The 18,457-nt window shown below is 42.8% G+C and overlaps 2 protein-coding genes and 1 pseudogene across 3 annotated transcripts; 2 read left to right on the top strand and 1 right to left on the bottom strand.

Annotated features, from left to right (window-relative positions):
• Nucleotides 1-1,172: 1,172 nt before the first annotated feature.
• LOC306787221 (ATP synthase F(0) complex subunit C3, mitochondrial-like) lies at nt 1,173-3,189 on the bottom strand (annotated as a pseudogene). Its single transcript, XR_013773181.1, has 4 exons — nt 3,099-3,189; nt 2,862-2,909; nt 2,231-2,312; nt 1,173-1,437 (listed from the first exon to the last, which is right to left on the bottom strand). The product of XR_013773181.1 is annotated as an ATP synthase F(0) complex subunit C3, mitochondrial-like (transcript).
• A 4,901-nt stretch (nt 3,190-8,090) lies between these two features.
• On the top strand, nt 8,091-11,989 carry LOC306787333 (apoptosis regulator BAX-like; the record flags this gene model as incomplete). Its single annotated transcript, XM_079282451.1, has 4 exons — nt 8,091-8,095; nt 9,095-9,233; nt 9,894-9,998; nt 11,846-11,989. The coding sequence occupies 4 exons, from the start codon at nt 8,091-8,093 to the stop codon at nt 11,987-11,989; spliced, it is 393 nt and encodes a 130-aa protein (XP_079138577.1).
• A 3,025-nt stretch (nt 11,990-15,014) lies between these two features.
• Nucleotides 15,015-17,962, top strand: LOC306787332 (apoptosis regulator BAX-like; the record flags this gene model as incomplete). The annotated part of the gene is made up of 3 exons (XM_079282450.1): nt 15,015-15,149; nt 15,895-15,999; nt 17,819-17,962. Coding segments are annotated over 3 exons (384 nt in total), but the record flags the coding sequence as incomplete, so codon positions are not given.
• Between the last annotated feature and the right edge of the window lie 495 nt (nt 17,963-18,457).

Below are 18,457 nucleotides of genomic sequence, written 5' to 3'. Positions count from 1 at the left end.
CGTTGTTCAGTGCTGTATGGAATTGGTGTCCATCTGCACTACATGTGCATTTGATCTAGCACAAAGATAACATGTGAGTGTGATGCAAACCAATGGTGTTGTCACATGTGTGTTATGTATTTTGTTTTCATGAACAGCCAATATGGTTTAAAAGCAGCGCACTTGTTTATTCCAGCAATAGTTTTATAAGTGACTGACCTAGTGGGAACAATGATGTTGCCACTAAAGCCACTAAGGCACTGTCCTCCAGAGGAAGCTAGAGGGACTTGAAGAGCGAAGCAGGATGTGAAATCCTACTTTTCGAGTGACTGCGTTCAGGAGAGAACTGCTATGTAAAGGACGTACATATGCATAGACAGAGACCTGATGTTTCTTTTATTCCCCGTTAAAGGTTTTATTTGGGGAGTTGTTCCTCATCCAATACAAGTCCAAGGACAGAGGATGTCTTATGAGGCAAATTTGTGATATTGGGCAACACAATTAAAATTGAATTAAAATGCTAAAGCGCCATCTATTGGCCAAATAGCACCCAATTTGTCATGGTCACCTAAGAATCATATTTACATATGTCCACCAAATGTAGTTTTAACAGCAAAATGCGTTCAGGAGGTAGAACTCCTTTTGTAGTATTTGTAATTGCAAACTTTGAGGGCCAGCTTTAGCTAAACTGTATAGAGCAAAAATAAAAAACTGCACCTGCTCGAGACAGATGTTCTGTTCCATATCTAGTGACTATGCAGAAAAAGCATCTGGTGCAACATTTGTATGGCATACTATACTATCACATTTGGCATACCACACTAACGTTTTATAACAAACCATACTATGACTTTGTTATGACAAACTATAACATGACATTTTTATGGCAGACTGACTTTAATGACATTGTTATGGCATATTATACATACTATACATCTTATACTGTAACATGTTTAATGACATACCATACTAAGTCTTTCTGACATTCATATCACACGATAGTATGACTTCATAACATTTCTATAATATACTCTTATGACTGTCATTTCTGTGACATACTATGACTTTTTTGTTTTAATGGCATACCATCCTTTTGACTTTTTTCCTTGACATCACAAAACCTATTTATTCCTGTGACATATACAGCACCGGGCTAAGAATCACTCCGCCGTGGTGAAAGCGGTCACAGTCTTTTCCTTCTCATAGACGCCTGGAACGAGCAGCACTTCAGGGTGCTGTGGATAGAACCCTGCACCTGGCTAACCAGTTACACCTTTACCTGGCGTAGCCGATGATGAGGCTGCCGAACACCGTTCCGATTCCAGCTCCTGAGCCGGCCACACCCACCGTGGCAGCGCCAGCGCCGATGAACTTGGCGGCGGTGTCGATGTCCCGGGAGACGGCGCTGGTCTGGAAGGACCGGCTCAGGACTGCAGACTGGCTGACTGGCAACAGAGCCTGGGAGGAGGGAGCGCAGGAACAGCTGCAGTGAATATGCTGCCTGACTTTCTTAATGCAGTTCATGCATTCCATTTAGAAAAGCGCCGATCGCAGTTCTGCTGCCGATACAGATCCCCGATGAGCGAGACGGTCATTGTGTGTTGTGTTACAGCAGCTGGACACAGGGCTGAAGAGAACATCTTTCACCACCATCAGGGAGAAGACAAGAATCAAACCAGTCTTACCTTTTTATGTTGTCATCTAAGAGTAGTCCTTTGCATAAAAACGATTAGGAAAAATAATTACTATTTCAACAACAATTATGTGTTATGGTTGTTTAGAGCTGAAGTTAAGATTACATTCAACACGTTATAAGTTACCTCTGCCTAACACTCGTTTTTACTGAGTAGAGCTTGAACGCAGCATAATGCTGCCTGTGACCGTGAGCTCCAGACGGTGCTGCGCACAGGCCGGCTGTGTTAGAACGATGAGAACAGAGTCGTTGCTCTCAGACGAGTCTTATACCACACATGTGTAGTACTTCTTACAGATATTTAGACAGAATCTGTGGTCAGCCCAGTTCTCTCACATTGATTTGGTTGAAATGATGCAATATCCAGCGACATGTGTTTCTCTAGACTGAGGCAGCTATCCCTATTTGAGCCAAACACTGTGCTACATCAACACTGCAATACAAGAGATGGACTGCAGCAGATCATCTTCAGCCATCCACACACGCCCCAGGATGCATCAGCTGTATTGAGGCTGTTCAAACATTGGGTGCAGGATGATTGAAGGCCAGAGGACTGACCTGCTGCTCCACTGTGGCTTCAGGTCTGTTAAAGACTGAGGCAGAGACGGGCCGGGCGAGGACTCTGGACCCCCCCACGCAGCTACAGGCAGACAAAACCACATCAGCACCGCTTCAACAGTGCGTCACTCTGAATCATCTTCTACTGCAGAGACTACAGTACATGAGACCAGCAGTAACCATCTGAACATTTCACTTTTACCTTAAACTAGTAAACTACGGAACTTCTGGAAAAAAGATCAGCTGCAACGTGAGGTACATGATGGGCTTCTGCTGACATGGTTCACACTGCAGCCTTCTGTCGCTACATGACGGAGAATAGGAGTTGAGAATAAACCATCAAATGAAATCATGTAAATCATAAGAGTGGAGTCTAAGTGGAAACTATGAGTCCGTGAACGCAAACCAAGGATGCTAAAAGCTCACGCAGCCGAGTGTGCTGTAGGATCTGTAGTCATGTCAGACATTCAAACTATGTGGTTTGTACTTCTCTTCACTGATGTAGCTTCACAGAATAAACACACGTAGCTGCATTACGTTAAAAGCTTCACAATGAGCTGCTGATGCTCATGTCAGTACTTTTACATGTTTTAAGTAAAGTAACGGCAGAGAAGTGTTACAGCTGACCTACCACAGCAGGAGAGGTGACGAACTTGGCGCAGGCATACATGGCTGGGAGCTGGAGAGAAAAAGAGTTTGAAGTCAGAGTTCTCACTCACAGACGGACACTTGCAGTGTCTCAAGCAGCAGATTCACAGAGACTGGTTCGAGGCTGTTTCAGGAACGTGCAACTACCGCGGCACAAAAAGCTGTCAGCTGTCAGGGGAGAGACGAGTTGTATATGTCAGGATCCAGGATCCCTGCTGACCTGTTCGATGTTACCTCTGTTTCCCCTGATCTCATTCTCCTCATGTGTTCTGTCATTCCCCCGTTTGTTATTGTGTGCCATGTGCTCTCGGTTTGTCCTCTGCCTCCAGACGCCTCCCATGGCCACACCCTTGAGTGTGCACAGCTGAGGACACTCCAGCCAATCACCTCCTGCTGCCTGACACACCAGACTCAGGGCCCACTAATGAGTCTCCTGTCACTACATAAGCTCTGGCCCTGCAGTCTGGGGTTGTCAGGTCGTACCGTCTTTCACCCGCGTCAACCCCGTGGCGTCCTCTGCCCGCCTTGTGTGTATGGATTACGCTCCGCCGCTCTGCCCTCCTTGTGTGACACGGACTACTCTCGCCGTCAAGCTGCCAGCCCTCCGGTGTCGAGCCACGGGCCTCACACCGTCGCTCTGCCACTCTGGTGTCGGACCACGGGCTCCACACCTTCACACATTCTAAATAAAACCTGTTCATAGTAACTTCTGTCTCCTGTGGTCTTGCGTTTGGGTCCTACCTGCGAACTCCCACATAACAGTATATACATCTAATGTGATGACATTGTTGGTCTGCAATTCTTGATAAGCGTCATCTTAATGAAAAGATGTGAGCAATAAATCCACCTACTTCATAGTTTCATAGTCTGAAAGCACTGGAACTCACTAGCAGGCTTCAGCTCGGTGCCAGTCTGTTCTTCACTGACCTGCAGCTCTGACAGCTTGGGAAGTTACCGTAGGTTCACAGCACACACTGCTACCAATGCATGCAAGAGAGCGCAGCAGAGAGCGCCAGAAGATAAGACGTCACATGGGCTGCTTTCAAGTTTAGTTTCCTGTCAAAGTAACCTACAGGAGCGAATCACAGGATATGATCGCTGCATGTGCAGCCTCTGAAGTGCAAGAAGTAGAAACTGTGTGACAAAACCTGAAAGCATGTACAGTGAAGCCAGCTCACCTATTAAAAGTGTGCTCATGGTGTTCTCTTTGATTCTGACTTATTACATTGATGCTGCGTTGCACCTTCAAGGATAAATCGGATTAGCTCTCATCAGGGTTTAGGTAAACTAAGTTTAAAGTGAATGAATTCAGAGTTAAGTTTAAGGCTCTGTTGCAAAAATCAAAACTCACGTCCATTTAATAAATCTATGTTTAAAACATAATCAAATGGGGTTTACAGTTTTTCTCGATTGCTAAGACACATGTCTTGAAACGGTCACCCATTCTCTCAAAACTGTAAACACAAAACCTCATCTTTAAGCACTATTTACAAAACCTCTGAATCCTCTTGCAAAATGAAACTTTCGCCTCAAAACAGTTTTACCTGTGCTCAAAATCAAACACTGCTCTCAAATCACAAACAAAGTGATCAAAATAATATACACCATCAAGCAGTCAGTAAACAATACACCAATAAACAGAAAACACATTGTTCAAAACATATAGTTCTCAGGGAGAAGTAGATTTTTAATCTCAAAACTAATTTCATATGAACGAAAACATGTTCTATTACAGTCGCTCAAAATTGATCAGAAATGACTACTGTGCTTTGCTCTTTGCAATTTCTTTTGTTCTTCCTCCTCCTTGTACCCCTATTTTTACAGTACTGTACCCTGCATCTCACAAACGTGTCCTTTGTCTCTGTGATACTGTAATTCTTGTTCTTTGTTGATATGAACCTGCAACCAGTCAACATCTATTGAGCAGTCAGTACTGTTACTGTAACAAATAGAAAGCACCATGTTCAAGGCCATACAATTTGTTTGTTGTACATTATACATCCTACAATGCACTGTAGGCCTACTACAGCATACAATACTACAGTAAAAGGGACAAAAATCAAAGGAGTCAACATGTCATCAATGTGCTTCTTCTTGTCTTTGGGCTGGGTCAGGCCAGAGCACTTCGTCGACATCACCTTCAACCACCTGTTTGCTCTCTAAACTGGCTTATATTGGTTGTGTCACATCATTTGATACAAGTGAAATCCATTTTGAGTGATTGTGTTTAATCAATGACATGTGTTCTCTATTTGTATTTGATTGTTGCCACTTGTGTTTACCAGTATGGATGACATGTGCATGAGAGTGCAGAATGTGTTTTGAGACTGAGAATGTGTTTAGAGTTTTGCTGAAAAGTCTAAGTGAGATCTGCAAATTGTGTTTTACCATGTGACACAGTTTAAGGTATTGACAACAGACTGCACAATTAGCTAAATGAGTTCAGGCAACTGAGAACTTTGTTCAGCCAATGGGTTTTAGTGTTTTAGCAATTGAGAAAAACTGTAATCAATATGGAGATGCTTGCTTACCCAAATTAATGGGAGCATGTACAGTGAAGCCAGCTTACACTATAAAACATTTTAAGCAGGTAAAACATAAAATTGTTAAATTCCCCTTCTGCCTTGAAAATGTAAAGTAAATGAGGTGAACCTGGACCTGCAGCTGGAGGCCCCTATGCACCAAAGCTGGTAGAAAGACAGCACGAGGCTGCTCCAGTGACCTTGCAGTAATGATTATTTTCAGTGATGAAATTACAGAAAGTTATCACAGTAACCGGCAGATGGAGGGCGGCCACTGGGGAGCATTCATTCAGGGTTCGACCGCGTTGGATTTGGTGTGTGAACCCTGCGGGGAGATATGCTGACATGCTGATGTTTCTCTTGGAACATCATTTCATGAGTAAAGTGAAAACACAGCGTGTCATTCGAAGGCAAAAGATTCACATCAGAAGAACTCCTAAGTTCTCAAATCGACTGATGCCATGTGACAAACACATGACAAACAAAACGGACGTAGCTGTACATTCCTGTGAACAGCAGCAACAAAAACAAGTCTAATATGACCGACATCTTAACATTAAAAATCCAACCTGAGGAAAACATTGTCCCTCAACTTTGACTGTGTGAGCACCAAGCATGATGGTGTAAACACAGAGCCCACCTCCTCTCGTCCCACCGGAGTCCTGAGCTCTGTCCTGATGTCCACCTGAGTGCAGCTTGATCCGGGATGGACGATGGATCCAGGTCCCTGTGAAGATGTGGGCTCAACAGTCACTGATCTCCCGCTGCTTTCATCCATCTTATTGTTCTGCGACCGAACATCAGACAGCCAGCAGTAGGCTGGGTAGTGGAACGGCCTCTGGTCCTAGCTGGGTTAGCTTAGCTTCCATCTCGGCTCTCCTCCTGGGGCAGTTTTGTGGCGTTTGGTCTGATATAAGTTAATGTCAGTGAATTCCTGTATGGTGTTTCACAGTGTTAACGTATTTATCATAATGAGAAAAGGCGTACGTTAATACAAGAAAATGTTCTTGTTATTATGAAAATAACTTGATATTGGTGGCAGTAATATGCTGCTGTGTCCAGCTCATATGTGTGCGGTGCAGAGGAGCTCCCTCTTGTGTTCGCTGTCAGGTATTGCATAACATTGTCAATTAAAGCTACACAATATCAGTTATTTCTTATCTTTTCCATTCCTTTCTTGTGGATTTCATGCTGAGACTGTTAAGTTGTTCACAGCCGATGTCGTCGAGAGCTGTGGATCTACAAGATGGCCGCCAGAGTGCATGTTACATCACCTGAGACGTGCACCTAGCACAGGATGCCCCTACCAGTGCGTTTCTACTGCGCAGCCATAATAAATGAGCAGGGAGTAGGGCGGGACACTGTTGAGGGATTAATAATGAATGAACAGAGACAGACAGAAAGACGGAAAAAGATCACTGGAATCTTTCTCACACACACACACACACACACACACACACACACAACCATATACAAGCCCAGTTTCCATAACCGATCGAAATGCAATTTAAACCTGCTACACACTGCTGCTTGAAACAAAGTACTGTCAGATACCCAGTCACACCCACATTAATGGATCATATGTCACACCTGCGTTGAAATGATTTGCTGCTCAGCATTTAACTTATATTATTTTATTGCGTGTCAGGTAAAGTACCTGTCAGAAGATGAAATACCATTCAGTTAGGTTTGAGTAACAGATCCACAAGTTTAAAGGCTTGTCGGATCATAAACACTGCACAGCAGTTTGTAATACACAGAGAAAGGATTTAATCCTCCATCAAAGCCATGTAGACCATTCACAGTAAAAACAGATCAAAATTCCTTTCAAGGATTTTCATTCAAAATGTATAAAACCTGATTTTGTGGACTCTTGTGAATGCTTGAATGCCCCTGCAGAGCATTTGTGCGGGGGGAAGTATATTTGAACAGACTTTGATATCGGTGGATTGACCAGACGGTTCAGTATCTTGGGTCGCAGTTAGCCTGCTGACAAAATGGGGGAATATTTGATCAATTTGATTTCTCAAAAGCAAATATTAAACAACAAATACTGTAACGACTGCCTCGACAACCAAATAAAGGAAAATATATGGCTTGAGAGAGACCATACGTTATATGTCGGTCGCAGAACAGGGCTAGCCACAACAGCTAGCATTAGCATCAAATTTGGGGTGCGATTATTTGATGTTTTGTGTGGTTAATGTTAGCCCCTTAGACATGCTGTCTGGATAGGTTTGTTTAATTGTTTGTGGACACGGGGACTATGAAGGAGGAAACTCATAGGATGTAGTCATGAAACCTGCAAAGGTTTACAGCTAACAGTTAGTTAGCTTAGCCCAAAGAAACAGCCAGCCTGGCTCTGTATGAAGGTGATTAACCGTTCTACTTTCTACCAGTAAATGGAATAAAGCAATGCAGATTATTCGCACTGGAGCCGATGCGCATAGTTGTCATGCGTGAACTGTGCAGATTTGACTAAATTCCCGCACTGCATTTTGGGATTGCACTGGTGAAAAATGGCCTTAACTTCCTTGTTGGGGACCTTTGATCTCAGAAGAGCTACTGCATCAATACATTCTCATTGAAACGCCTGAGTGATATCTTTGGTGTAAATGTATGAAAGGATGGTCTCACCTGTTGCTATTGAGGAAATACATTCTCTAGGAGTCTCCAGGAGAAGATTTGATATGAAGTAGGATGTTTTTCTCTATCTGACTATTGTCTGTTGCACTCATGTCCATTCTGATGTGCTCTGTAATACAATACTATCCCTTAACAGCATTGAACACGGAAAATCTGCTGGCTGTGGAGCATACTGAGCAGGAGCAGAAGATGGTGACCCAGCTGATCAACCGTATCCACATCATCTGCGACACTATCCGAGCCAACGAGGAGTTACAAGAGTGAGTCTCTCGCCCGCTGTGTCTCAGCGCTTGTGATGCAATACGGAAAATAGAACCGGGGTAGATGTGTAATACGCGCTCCGTAGTTTCTTAACATTGTGAAGTTTTAGCCTGCTTCACAAAGAGGAGGCCGGAAGCACGTGTGTCCAGCTGCTTCCTACAGTTCACACGCTGCAATAATAAATCTACCAAAACTGGTTTACAATTAAAAGGATTTTAATCCCACCGATGCAAGTATGATTACAGTTAAACAATGGAGTACATACTCCTATGAAATATTACAATATTACCCCACTTTGGAAAAAACTCGTCCCTGGTCCCATGAGACACAGCCGTCCCGTGGCACCACACGCTAAAGAGAACGAGAAAAATGCTTTTCTATTCCTGCCCTCATATCCGTTCGCAACTCCTCCCCTTCCGTTTATCCCAATTCCTATTGGCTAACTTCCAGGAGTGTATTCGCCTGTCTGGCTTTCTGTCCCTGCGTTTACTAACACATTCAATGTCGGTCAGTTATTGCTTAATCCCTTCTATGATAAACATTCCATATAATAGATAAGGCTTTGCAACTTTGGCATAAGCTTCATGTCTCAAATTCTACTGTTAGCTACTAATCCTAAAACACTTTATGCTTATCTTAATTATGCATTTCCAAAACACTTATGATGACTAATTATGAATTCTTAAATATGAATTATTAAACACTTTTATTATATCTACTAAACACACAGTTCTACGCTCAAATTTCTTACAACATCTACTTAAACTGCATCCTGTCTCTCTTTCAGAGCGATTGACGGAGTGGCTTGTTCCTCCAGCTCGAAGTGGGACCACTTTAAGCAAGTGGCGGCCAGAGTGATTGAGGAGGGGATCACCTGGGAGAGGATCGCTCTGTTCTTTTACGTTGCCGCCAAGCTAGCCGTCAAGGTGGGTTAGCTTCTTTTCTTCTCAGAGCTCGCCTGTCCATCAGAAGGTCTGGCAGTGCTGTGACCTGCCTCGATGAGGAGGGTTGTGTTCCAGCTGGAGAGGCGATCAGCGCTGATGCTCACTACCAGAATGATTCTTGTTCCTTGGAATGCGTCTGTCTTTGCATGACCTACTGCAGCTGCTAGTGATTTATCAGGCGTCCATCGGATCGCTCAGCCAACTTTTGGCGCGTTTCACTTTGTATTTTCCATTCAAAGCTTTACTCATCACCTCAAAAGTGTATTGTTTTAATTTGAAATGTCTTCATTTGGGGGCTTTTCCAAACAAATATTGATAAAAAGTGATTGTTTGCGCTTCTGTGTGTATGTCACATATATATACATACATATATATATATATATATATATATATATATATATATATATGAATATATATATATATATATGAATATATATATATATATGAATATATATATATATATATGAATATATATATATGAATATATATATCTATATGATATATATATATATGAATATATATATGAACATATATATCTCATATCAGACAACAGTCTGATGTTCACTGATCCAGCCATGTTATTTAATTTGGCAGCATCGTCTCTTTGTGTATGGACCTCTTTGTGTTTCTGCTGTCCATCAGATGGTGGAGGCTCGCCTCCCTCAGTTAGTGACGGACATCCTGAAGTGGACCGTGGAGTTTTTCACGAACAATCTGCTGGGCTGGATTGTGGATCATGGAGGATGGGTATGTTGGGCCTTCATTTCTTCCATGTGCTTACTCTCAGAGCACTTTCCTCTCTACCATGTTGGTTCTGTGGTTCTGCGGAACGCAGCGACTCTGCGACCTTTGTTCAGTTAGCCTCTCTGTATGAGATGATACAGCTGTATAGATGAAGCTCTCTGCGTTTCCTTCTTGGTGGGACTGCAACAAGGCGGGGCCAGCCCTATAAATGCCAACGTCTGGCCCTGATGTACGGAGTATAGTTTTGGAGTTTCCCCGTTGGCCGTTGCTCTTTTAAAATAAATAGGGGGGGACCCTCCTCCATAGAGTGCCGCAGGGATGACGTCATTTTGTAGAGCAAAGTTAGCTTAGCAGTGGTTCTCTTGACCAAAGACAGCCTACATGATTTTCCCATCCACGTTTAGTCTCATTTACCCACATGTTAGCAACCGGCTTAAGACACCTAAAAGCCTCAAAATTCACGAGAAGGGTATCTGCTGATGTATTTTATATTGTAGAACAAAGCGTAAACTATCATAAGCTTGTGTTAACCACAGACCTTATTTCAGGCATCCTACCAAAAACACATCAAAACAACCATTGACTTTGAGACGACTGAACAGGAAGTGCAAAAATGCTGAATCATTTCTGTGTTTTAGTCCCGCCCGTTTGCTCAGTGCTCCAATCAATTTCCCCATTTCCTGTTGTACTTCGATATGCTACGTCTGCTCAAAGGTAGCATTACTATGGAACTGAAGTTTTATTATACGCGCTCACTGTGTATGTAGACACATCTTAAGTTGGCTAATGTTAGCGAAATGCTAGCTAACTAGCTAATGTAGGGCTAAAGCTAAGTTGATCTGTTAATGTGAGATTCAGACATGTTAGCTTCCTCTGATCTCTGTGGTAACGTGAGAGATTATTAAGATGAATTATCGTTAGCCAGAAAAGATCACGCTAACGTTCCTTTGCTAATATTATCTCTACCTGCCGTGCCAACGTAACTTTAGTATTTGTCATTTATTTGGATATACACAAAGTCTGACACCCCAGCAGAAGTTACCTGTGTGTGTGTGTGTGTGTGTGTGTGTGTGTGTGTGTGTGTGTGTCCCTCCATCACATACTGTAGTCCTAACTGTTGTCTTATTGATGCTACATTCTGATACACAGAAATTGAATGCACCCGGCTAAACGACATTGACTAGCATCACCAGGCACAATTGAAAATGTAAATTAGTTCCACGTGTAGCTAGTACGTTGTACTGGAAGGTGGATTTACAACACTGCAGACCAGCCAATGAGAGAGAACCTTCACCACCTCGACACGGCACTTCCTGCACAAACCTGCTGTTTTTAAATAGCCAAGCATCAACAGCGACCGCAATATGTTTTGTATTCACTGGACCCAGATCTTGGGGGTGGGTGCACAGTGGAAAACGAATAGAGAAGAGCTGAGAACAGAGCTGTACCGTGGAGACGCGGCATTAGTCTGATACGGGATTGACAAACGATGGTAGTGTTCACACATGAGACAACACACTGGCTGCGCAGTACGTTAGGGGTTAAGTTCCGGTGGTGGAAAAGTTTTCAAAGGAGTTTGAGGGGCTGAACATCGCTGACCCAGCTGCTGCTTCAGCTTGTGAAGCTTTATTCACAGTTCTGCTCACCGTGAAGTGCACAGCAGCATAGCAAGGCGGATGGATATTTCTCATGTTTGTTGTCACTTCCTGCACCGACAATAAAACATTCCGGAGCCACATGGACGACAGATAGTCAATCACATTTGTAAAAAAGTAATCGGCATTTAGTGGCATGAATGTTTTCCAGATGCATGTTTTCCACACCAGGTGATCGGAGCTGTCTCTCCACAGATCAACAGTTTTTCGGAGCTGGAGGTGGCGTCCGTGCAGAGTGTGTCGTCGCTGAGCTCCCACAGCTACGGCCTCATCGTCATCTTTATCACCGGCCTGGCTCTAGGGAGCTTCATCACCTGGAGACTGACCAGATGGCACTGAGGCTCGCATTTCATTCACACACAAAAGCAGCCCTGCCCAAACAACGGAGCCTGTGGCTTGTTACAATTGCTTTTTTGTAATAAAATCGTGAAGTCACAGCAATGGTTTGCACGTATTAATCAATGCAATTTTAGTGCTAAATGTGTGAAACATCGTAGAATGAAGCAGTCATTTGAGCATTCTTCACATACCTTCATCGTCGGACATGTCGAGGAACTCATTCATGGTCTCTGGGACATTGATTTTGTGTTTTTCTGATGCACTCTGTAAATGTGGAAAAAATATGGACAACTGAAACTTGAATGTGCCTCATTGGGGCCTGTCTACAACATATTAAAAAAACAGGGCTCTGACATCTTCAGAAGTAAAAGATGGTCTGATCTCATCAAGAGTACGGCAGGGACATGTACCCCATGCTGAAGTCTGAGTTTGATACAGGCAAAAATCAGTTCTAGATAATCTAGAGGGATTTTTCCAGGTGGTCCTATTGTAGGCCTTGTCCACAATGTGTGTGCACAATCTGGGGGTTCTAGGACCCATATTTGAGAAATTATGGCCATTCTTGCATATGCCAAAATATAAGTGACTAAGGCCCCAATTAAGCCCAATTAAACCCTTTGTGGCTGTTTTTGGGGACCTTACCTTGCAGCTATGAGGCCCAGATCATAGGTGTGTAATGGTGACGAGCCCCTCTTTGAGGCAGAAAAGGATTTAAAACCCTACCCCTTTTTAAAGTATAAACAGTTTGAGAAAAGACTGGTAAAATCTGGATTTTGACCACTTTTTAATATTGATCAATTTTAAAACACTTGTCAATGGCCTTCTTTGATGAAATTCACATATGATGGCCAAAACAGGACCCTCTTCAAGGTTCAATTGGATTCAAGTCATTAGCATGCTGCTACCGGAAGTTAGCTTTCCCAAGGTTCTACAGATATCTCGCTTTAGATCCTGCATCACCTTATCACAGGTGACTGATTTATGCAAAAATCAGGCAGTTCCAACCTTTCACTACGATTTAATGGCCCGTTTCTCACTTGCCAAAACAGGCCGAAAGATGAGGTCATATGCCTCAATTTTGACCTTTGGGGCTGTTTTTGGGGACCTTAACTTGCAGCTACGAGGCCCAGATTATAGGTGTGTAATGGTGACGAGCCCCTCTTTGAAGGAGAAAATTAATCAAATCTCTACTTTAAATTAAAGTGGACATTTTGAGAGAAAAGACTGTTGAAGGCCATGTCGGAACATAAGTGTCATCTGGGTAGAGACATCCATAGTTCACTATGGGAAAAGTGTTTGGAATGTCCCATTGAGTTTCATACCATTTAACGATGGGGCAAAGATGGAATGACTGTGAAAATTTCACGGTCCTAGCCCATTGTTTTATGGGGTAATTAGGCCAAATAACTTTAAAATGAAGAAAAATGCCATATATTACTACGGGAAAAGTGTACCGAATTTCCTATTGATTTTCATACCACGTGGTTTGTGGCCAAGGGCCGACTGACTGTGAACATTTCAGCATGCTAGCCCATTGCTTTCTAGGGATATTAACTGAACGTCTATTTAAGCCAAATAAATGCTAAATGCCATGAATCACTATGGGAAAACTGTACAGAATTTCCCATTGATATTCAGACCATTTCATCTTGGGGCAGAGGTTGACTTAATGTGACAATTTCAGCCTCCTAGCCCATTGTTTTCTAGGTGTCTTTAGGCAGAATTGAGTCAAAAGGCCGTAATTTCTACATGTACGGAGTTTACCATAGCAGAAAGTGTACCATCGCAGAAAGTGTATGGAATTTCCCCTTGATTTTCATACCACATGGTCTTTGGCCAAAGGTCGACTGACTGTTAAACTTTCAGGGTCCTAGCCCATTGCTTTCTATGGGAATTCTGGCCGAGTTCGGTGAGAAATCCATAATTCACTATGGGAAAAGTGTTTGGAATTTCCCCTTGATTTTCATACCACATGGTCATTGGCCAAAGGTCGACTGACCGTTCAATTTTCAGGGTCCTAGCCCATTGCTTTCTATGGGAATGTGGGCCGAGTTCGGTGAGAAATCCATAATTCACTATGGGAAAAGTCTTTGGAATTTCCCCTTGAGTTTTATACCACATGGTCATCGGTCAAAGGTCGACTGACTGAGCAGGAGCAGAAGATGGTGACCCAGCTGATCAACCGTATCCACAGCATCTGCGACACTATCCGAGCCGACGAGGAGTTACAAGAGTGAGTCTCTCGCCCGCTGTGTCTCAGCGCTTGTGATGCAATACGGAAAATAGAACCGGGGTAGATGTGTAATACGCGCTCCGTAGTTTCTTAACATTGTGAAGTTTTAGCCTGCTTCACAAAGAGGAGGCCGGAAGCACGTGTGTCCAGCTGCTTCCTACAGTTCACACGCTGCAATAATAAATCTACCAAAACTGGTTTACAATTAAAAGGATTTTAATCCCACCGATGCAAGTATGATTACAGTTAAACAATGGAGTACATACTCCTATGAAATATTACAATATTACCCCACTTTGGAAAAAACTCGTCCCTGGTCCCATGAGACACAGCCGTCCCGTGGCACCACACGCTAAAGAGAACGAGAAAAATGCTTTTCTATTCCCGCCCTCATATCCGTTCGCAACTCCTCCCCTTCCGTTTATCCCAATTCCTATTGGCTAACTTCCAGGAGTGTATTCGCCTGTCTGGCTTTCTGTCCCTGCGTTTACTAACACATTCAATGTCGGTCAGTTATTGCTTAATCCCTTCTATGATAAACATTCCATATAATAGATAAGGCTTTGCAACTTTGGCATAAGCTTCATGTCTCAAATTCTACTGTTAGCTACTAATCCTAAAACACTTTATGCTTATCTTAATTATGCATTTCCAAAACACTTATGATGACTAATTATGAATTCTTAAATATGAATTATTAAACACTTTTATTATATCTACTAAACACACAGTTCTACGCTCAAATTTCTTACAACATCTACTTAAACTGCATCCTGTCTCTCTTTCAGAGCGATTGACGGAGTGGCTTGTTCCTCCAGCTCGAAGTGGGACCACTTTAAGCAAGTGGCGGCCAGAGTGATTGAGGAGGGGATCACCTGGGAGAGGATCGCTCTGTTCTTTTACGTTGCCGCCAAGCTAGCCGTCAAGGTGGGTTAGCTTCTTTTCTTCTCAGAGCTCGCCTGTCCATCAGAAGGTCTGGCAGTGCTGTGACCTGCCTCGATGAGGAGGGTTGTGTTCCAGCTGGAGAGGCGATCAGCGCTGATGCTCACTACCAGAATGATTCTTGTTCCTTGGAATGCATCTGTCTTTGCATGACCTACTGCAGCTGCTAGTGATTTATCAGGCGTCCATCGGATCGCTCAGCCAACTTTTGGCGCGTTTCACTTTGTATTTTCCATTCAAAGCTTTACTCATCACCTCAAAAGTGTATTGTTTTAATTTGAAATGTCTTCATTTGGGGGCTTTTCCAAACAAATATTGATAAAAAGTGATTGTTTGCGCTTCTGTGTGTATGTCACATATACATACATATATATATATATATATATATATATATACATACATATATATATATATATATATATATATATGAATATATATATATGAATATATATATATGAATATATATATATATATATGAATATATATATATATATATGAATATATATATATATATATATATGAATATATATATATGAATATATATATCTATATATGAATATATATATCTATATATGAATATATATAGATATATATATATATGAATATATATATGAACATATATATCTCATATCAGACAACAGTCTGATGTTCACTGATCCAGCCATGTTATTGAATTTGGCAGCATCGTCTCTTTGTGTATGGACCTCTTTGTGTTTCTGCTGTCCATCAGATGGTGGAGGCTCGCCTCCCTCAGTTAGTGACGGACATCCTGAAGTGGACCGTGCAGTTTTTCACGAACAATCTGCTGGGCTGGATTGTGGATCATGGAGGATGGGTATGTTGGGCCTTCATTTCTTCCATGTGCTTACTCTCAGAGCACTTTCCTCTCTACCATGTTGGTTCTGCGGAACGCAGCGACTCTGCGACCTTTGTTCAGTTAGCCTCTCTGTATGAGATGATACAGCTGTATAGATGAAGCTCTCTGCGTTTCCTTCTTGGTGGGACTGCAACAAGGCGGGGCCAGCCCTATAAATGCCAACGTCTGGCCCTGATGTACGGAGTATAGTTTTGGAGTTTCCCCGTTGGCCGTTGCTCTTTTAAAATAAATAGGGGGGGACCCTCCTCCATAGAGTGCCGCAGGGATGACGTCATTTTGTAGAGCAAAGTTAGCTTAGCAGTGGTTCTCTTGACCAAAGACAGCCTACATGATTTTCCCATCCACGTTTAGTCTCATTTACCCACATGTTAGCAACCGGCTTAAGACACCTAAAAGCCTCAAAATTCACGAGAAGGGTATCTGCTGATGTATTTTATATTGTAGAACAAAGCGTAAACTATCATAAGCTTGTGTTAACCACAGACCTTATTTCAGGCATCCTACCAAAAACACATCAAAACAACCATTGACTTTGAGACGACTGAACAGGAAGTGCAAAAATGCTGAATCATTTCTGTGTTTTAGTCCCGCCCGTTTGCTCAGTGCTCCAATCAATTTCCCCATTTCCTGTTGTACTTCGATATGCTACGTCTGCTCAAAGGTAGCATTACTATGGAACTGAAGTTTTATTATACGCGCTCACTGTGTATGTAGACACATCTTAAGTTGGCTAATGTTAGCGAAATGCTAGCTAACTAGCTAATGTAGGGCTAAAGCTAAGTTGATCTGTTAATGTGAGATTCAGACATGTTAGCTTCCTCTGATCTCTGTGGTAACGTGAGAGATTATTAAGATGAATTATCGTTAGCCAGAAAAGATCACGCTAACGTTCCTTTGCTAATATTATCTCTACCTGCCGTGCCAACGTAACTTTAGTATTTGTCATTTATTTGGATATACACAAAGTCTGACACCCCAGCAGAAGTTACCTGTGTGTGTGTGTGTGTGTGTGTGTCCCTCCATCACATACTGTAGTCCTAACTGTTGTCTTATTGATGCTACATTCTGATACACAGAAATTGAATGCACCCGGCTAAACGACATTGACTAGCATCACCAGGCACAATTGAAAATGTAAATTAGTTCCACGTGTAGCTAGTACGTTGTACTGGAAGGTGGATTTACAACACTGCAGACCAGCCAATGAGAGAGAACCTTCACCACCTCGACACGGCACTTCCTGCACAAACCTGCTGTTTTTAAATAGCCAAGCATCAACAGCGACCGCAATATGTTTTGTATTCACTGGACCCAGATCTTGGGGGTGGGTGCACAGTGGAAAACGAATAGAGAAGAGCTGAGAACAGAGCTGTACCGTGGAGACGCGGCATTAGTCTGATACGGGATTGACAAACGATGGTAGTGTTCACACATGAGACAACACACTGGCTGCGCAGTACGTTAGGGGTTAAGTTCCGGTGGTGGAAAAGTTTTCAAAGGAGTTTGAGGGGCTGAACATCGCTGACCCAGCTGCTGCTTCAGCTTGTGAAGCTTTATTCACAGTTCTGCTCACCGTGAAGTGCACAGCAGCATAGCAAGGCGGATGGATATTTCTCATGTTTGTTGTCACTTCCTGCACCGACAATAAAACATTCCGGAGCCACATGGACGACAGATAGTCAATCACATTTGTAAAAAAGTAATCGGCATTTAGTGGCATGAATGTTTTCCAGATGCATGTTTTCCACACCAGGTGATCGGAGCTGTCTCTCCACAGATCAACAGTTTTTCGGAGCTGGAGGTGGCGTCCGTGCAGAGTGTGTCGTCGCTGAGCTCCCACAGCTACGGCCTCATCGTCATCTTTATCACCGGCCTGGCTCTAGGGAGCTTCATCACCTGGAGACTGACCAGATGGCACTGAGGCTCGCATTTCATTCACACACAAAAGCAGCCCTGCCCAAACAACGGAGCCTGTGGCTTGTTACAATTGCTTTTTTGTAATAAAATCGTGAAGTCACAGCAATGGTTTGCACGTATTAATCAATGCAATTTTAGTGCTAAATGTGTGAAACATCGTAGAATGAAGCAGTCATTTGAGCATTCTTCACATACCTTCATCGTCGGACATGTCGAGGAACTCATTCATGGTCTCTGGGACATTGATTTTGTGTTTTTCTGATGCACTCTGTAAATGTGGAAAAAAGATGGACAACTGAAACTTGAATGTGCCTCATTGGGGCCTGTCTACAACATATTAAAAAAACAGGGCTCTGACATCTTCAGAAGTAAAAGATGGTCTGATCTCATCAAGAGTACGACAGGGACATGTACCCCATGCTGAAGTCTGAGTTTGATACAGGCAAAAATCAGTTCTAGATAATCTAGAGGGATTTTTCCAGGTGGTCCTATTGTAGGC

This window comes from Melanostigma gelatinosum (genome assembly GCF_949748355.1).
Source record: "Melanostigma gelatinosum genome assembly, chromosome: 13".
NCBI classification, from domain to species: Eukaryota; Metazoa; Chordata; class Actinopteri; order Perciformes; family Zoarcidae; genus Melanostigma; species Melanostigma gelatinosum.
The sequence above is the reverse complement of the archived record's forward strand: the minus strand, read 5'-3'. Positions and strand labels throughout refer to the sequence as shown.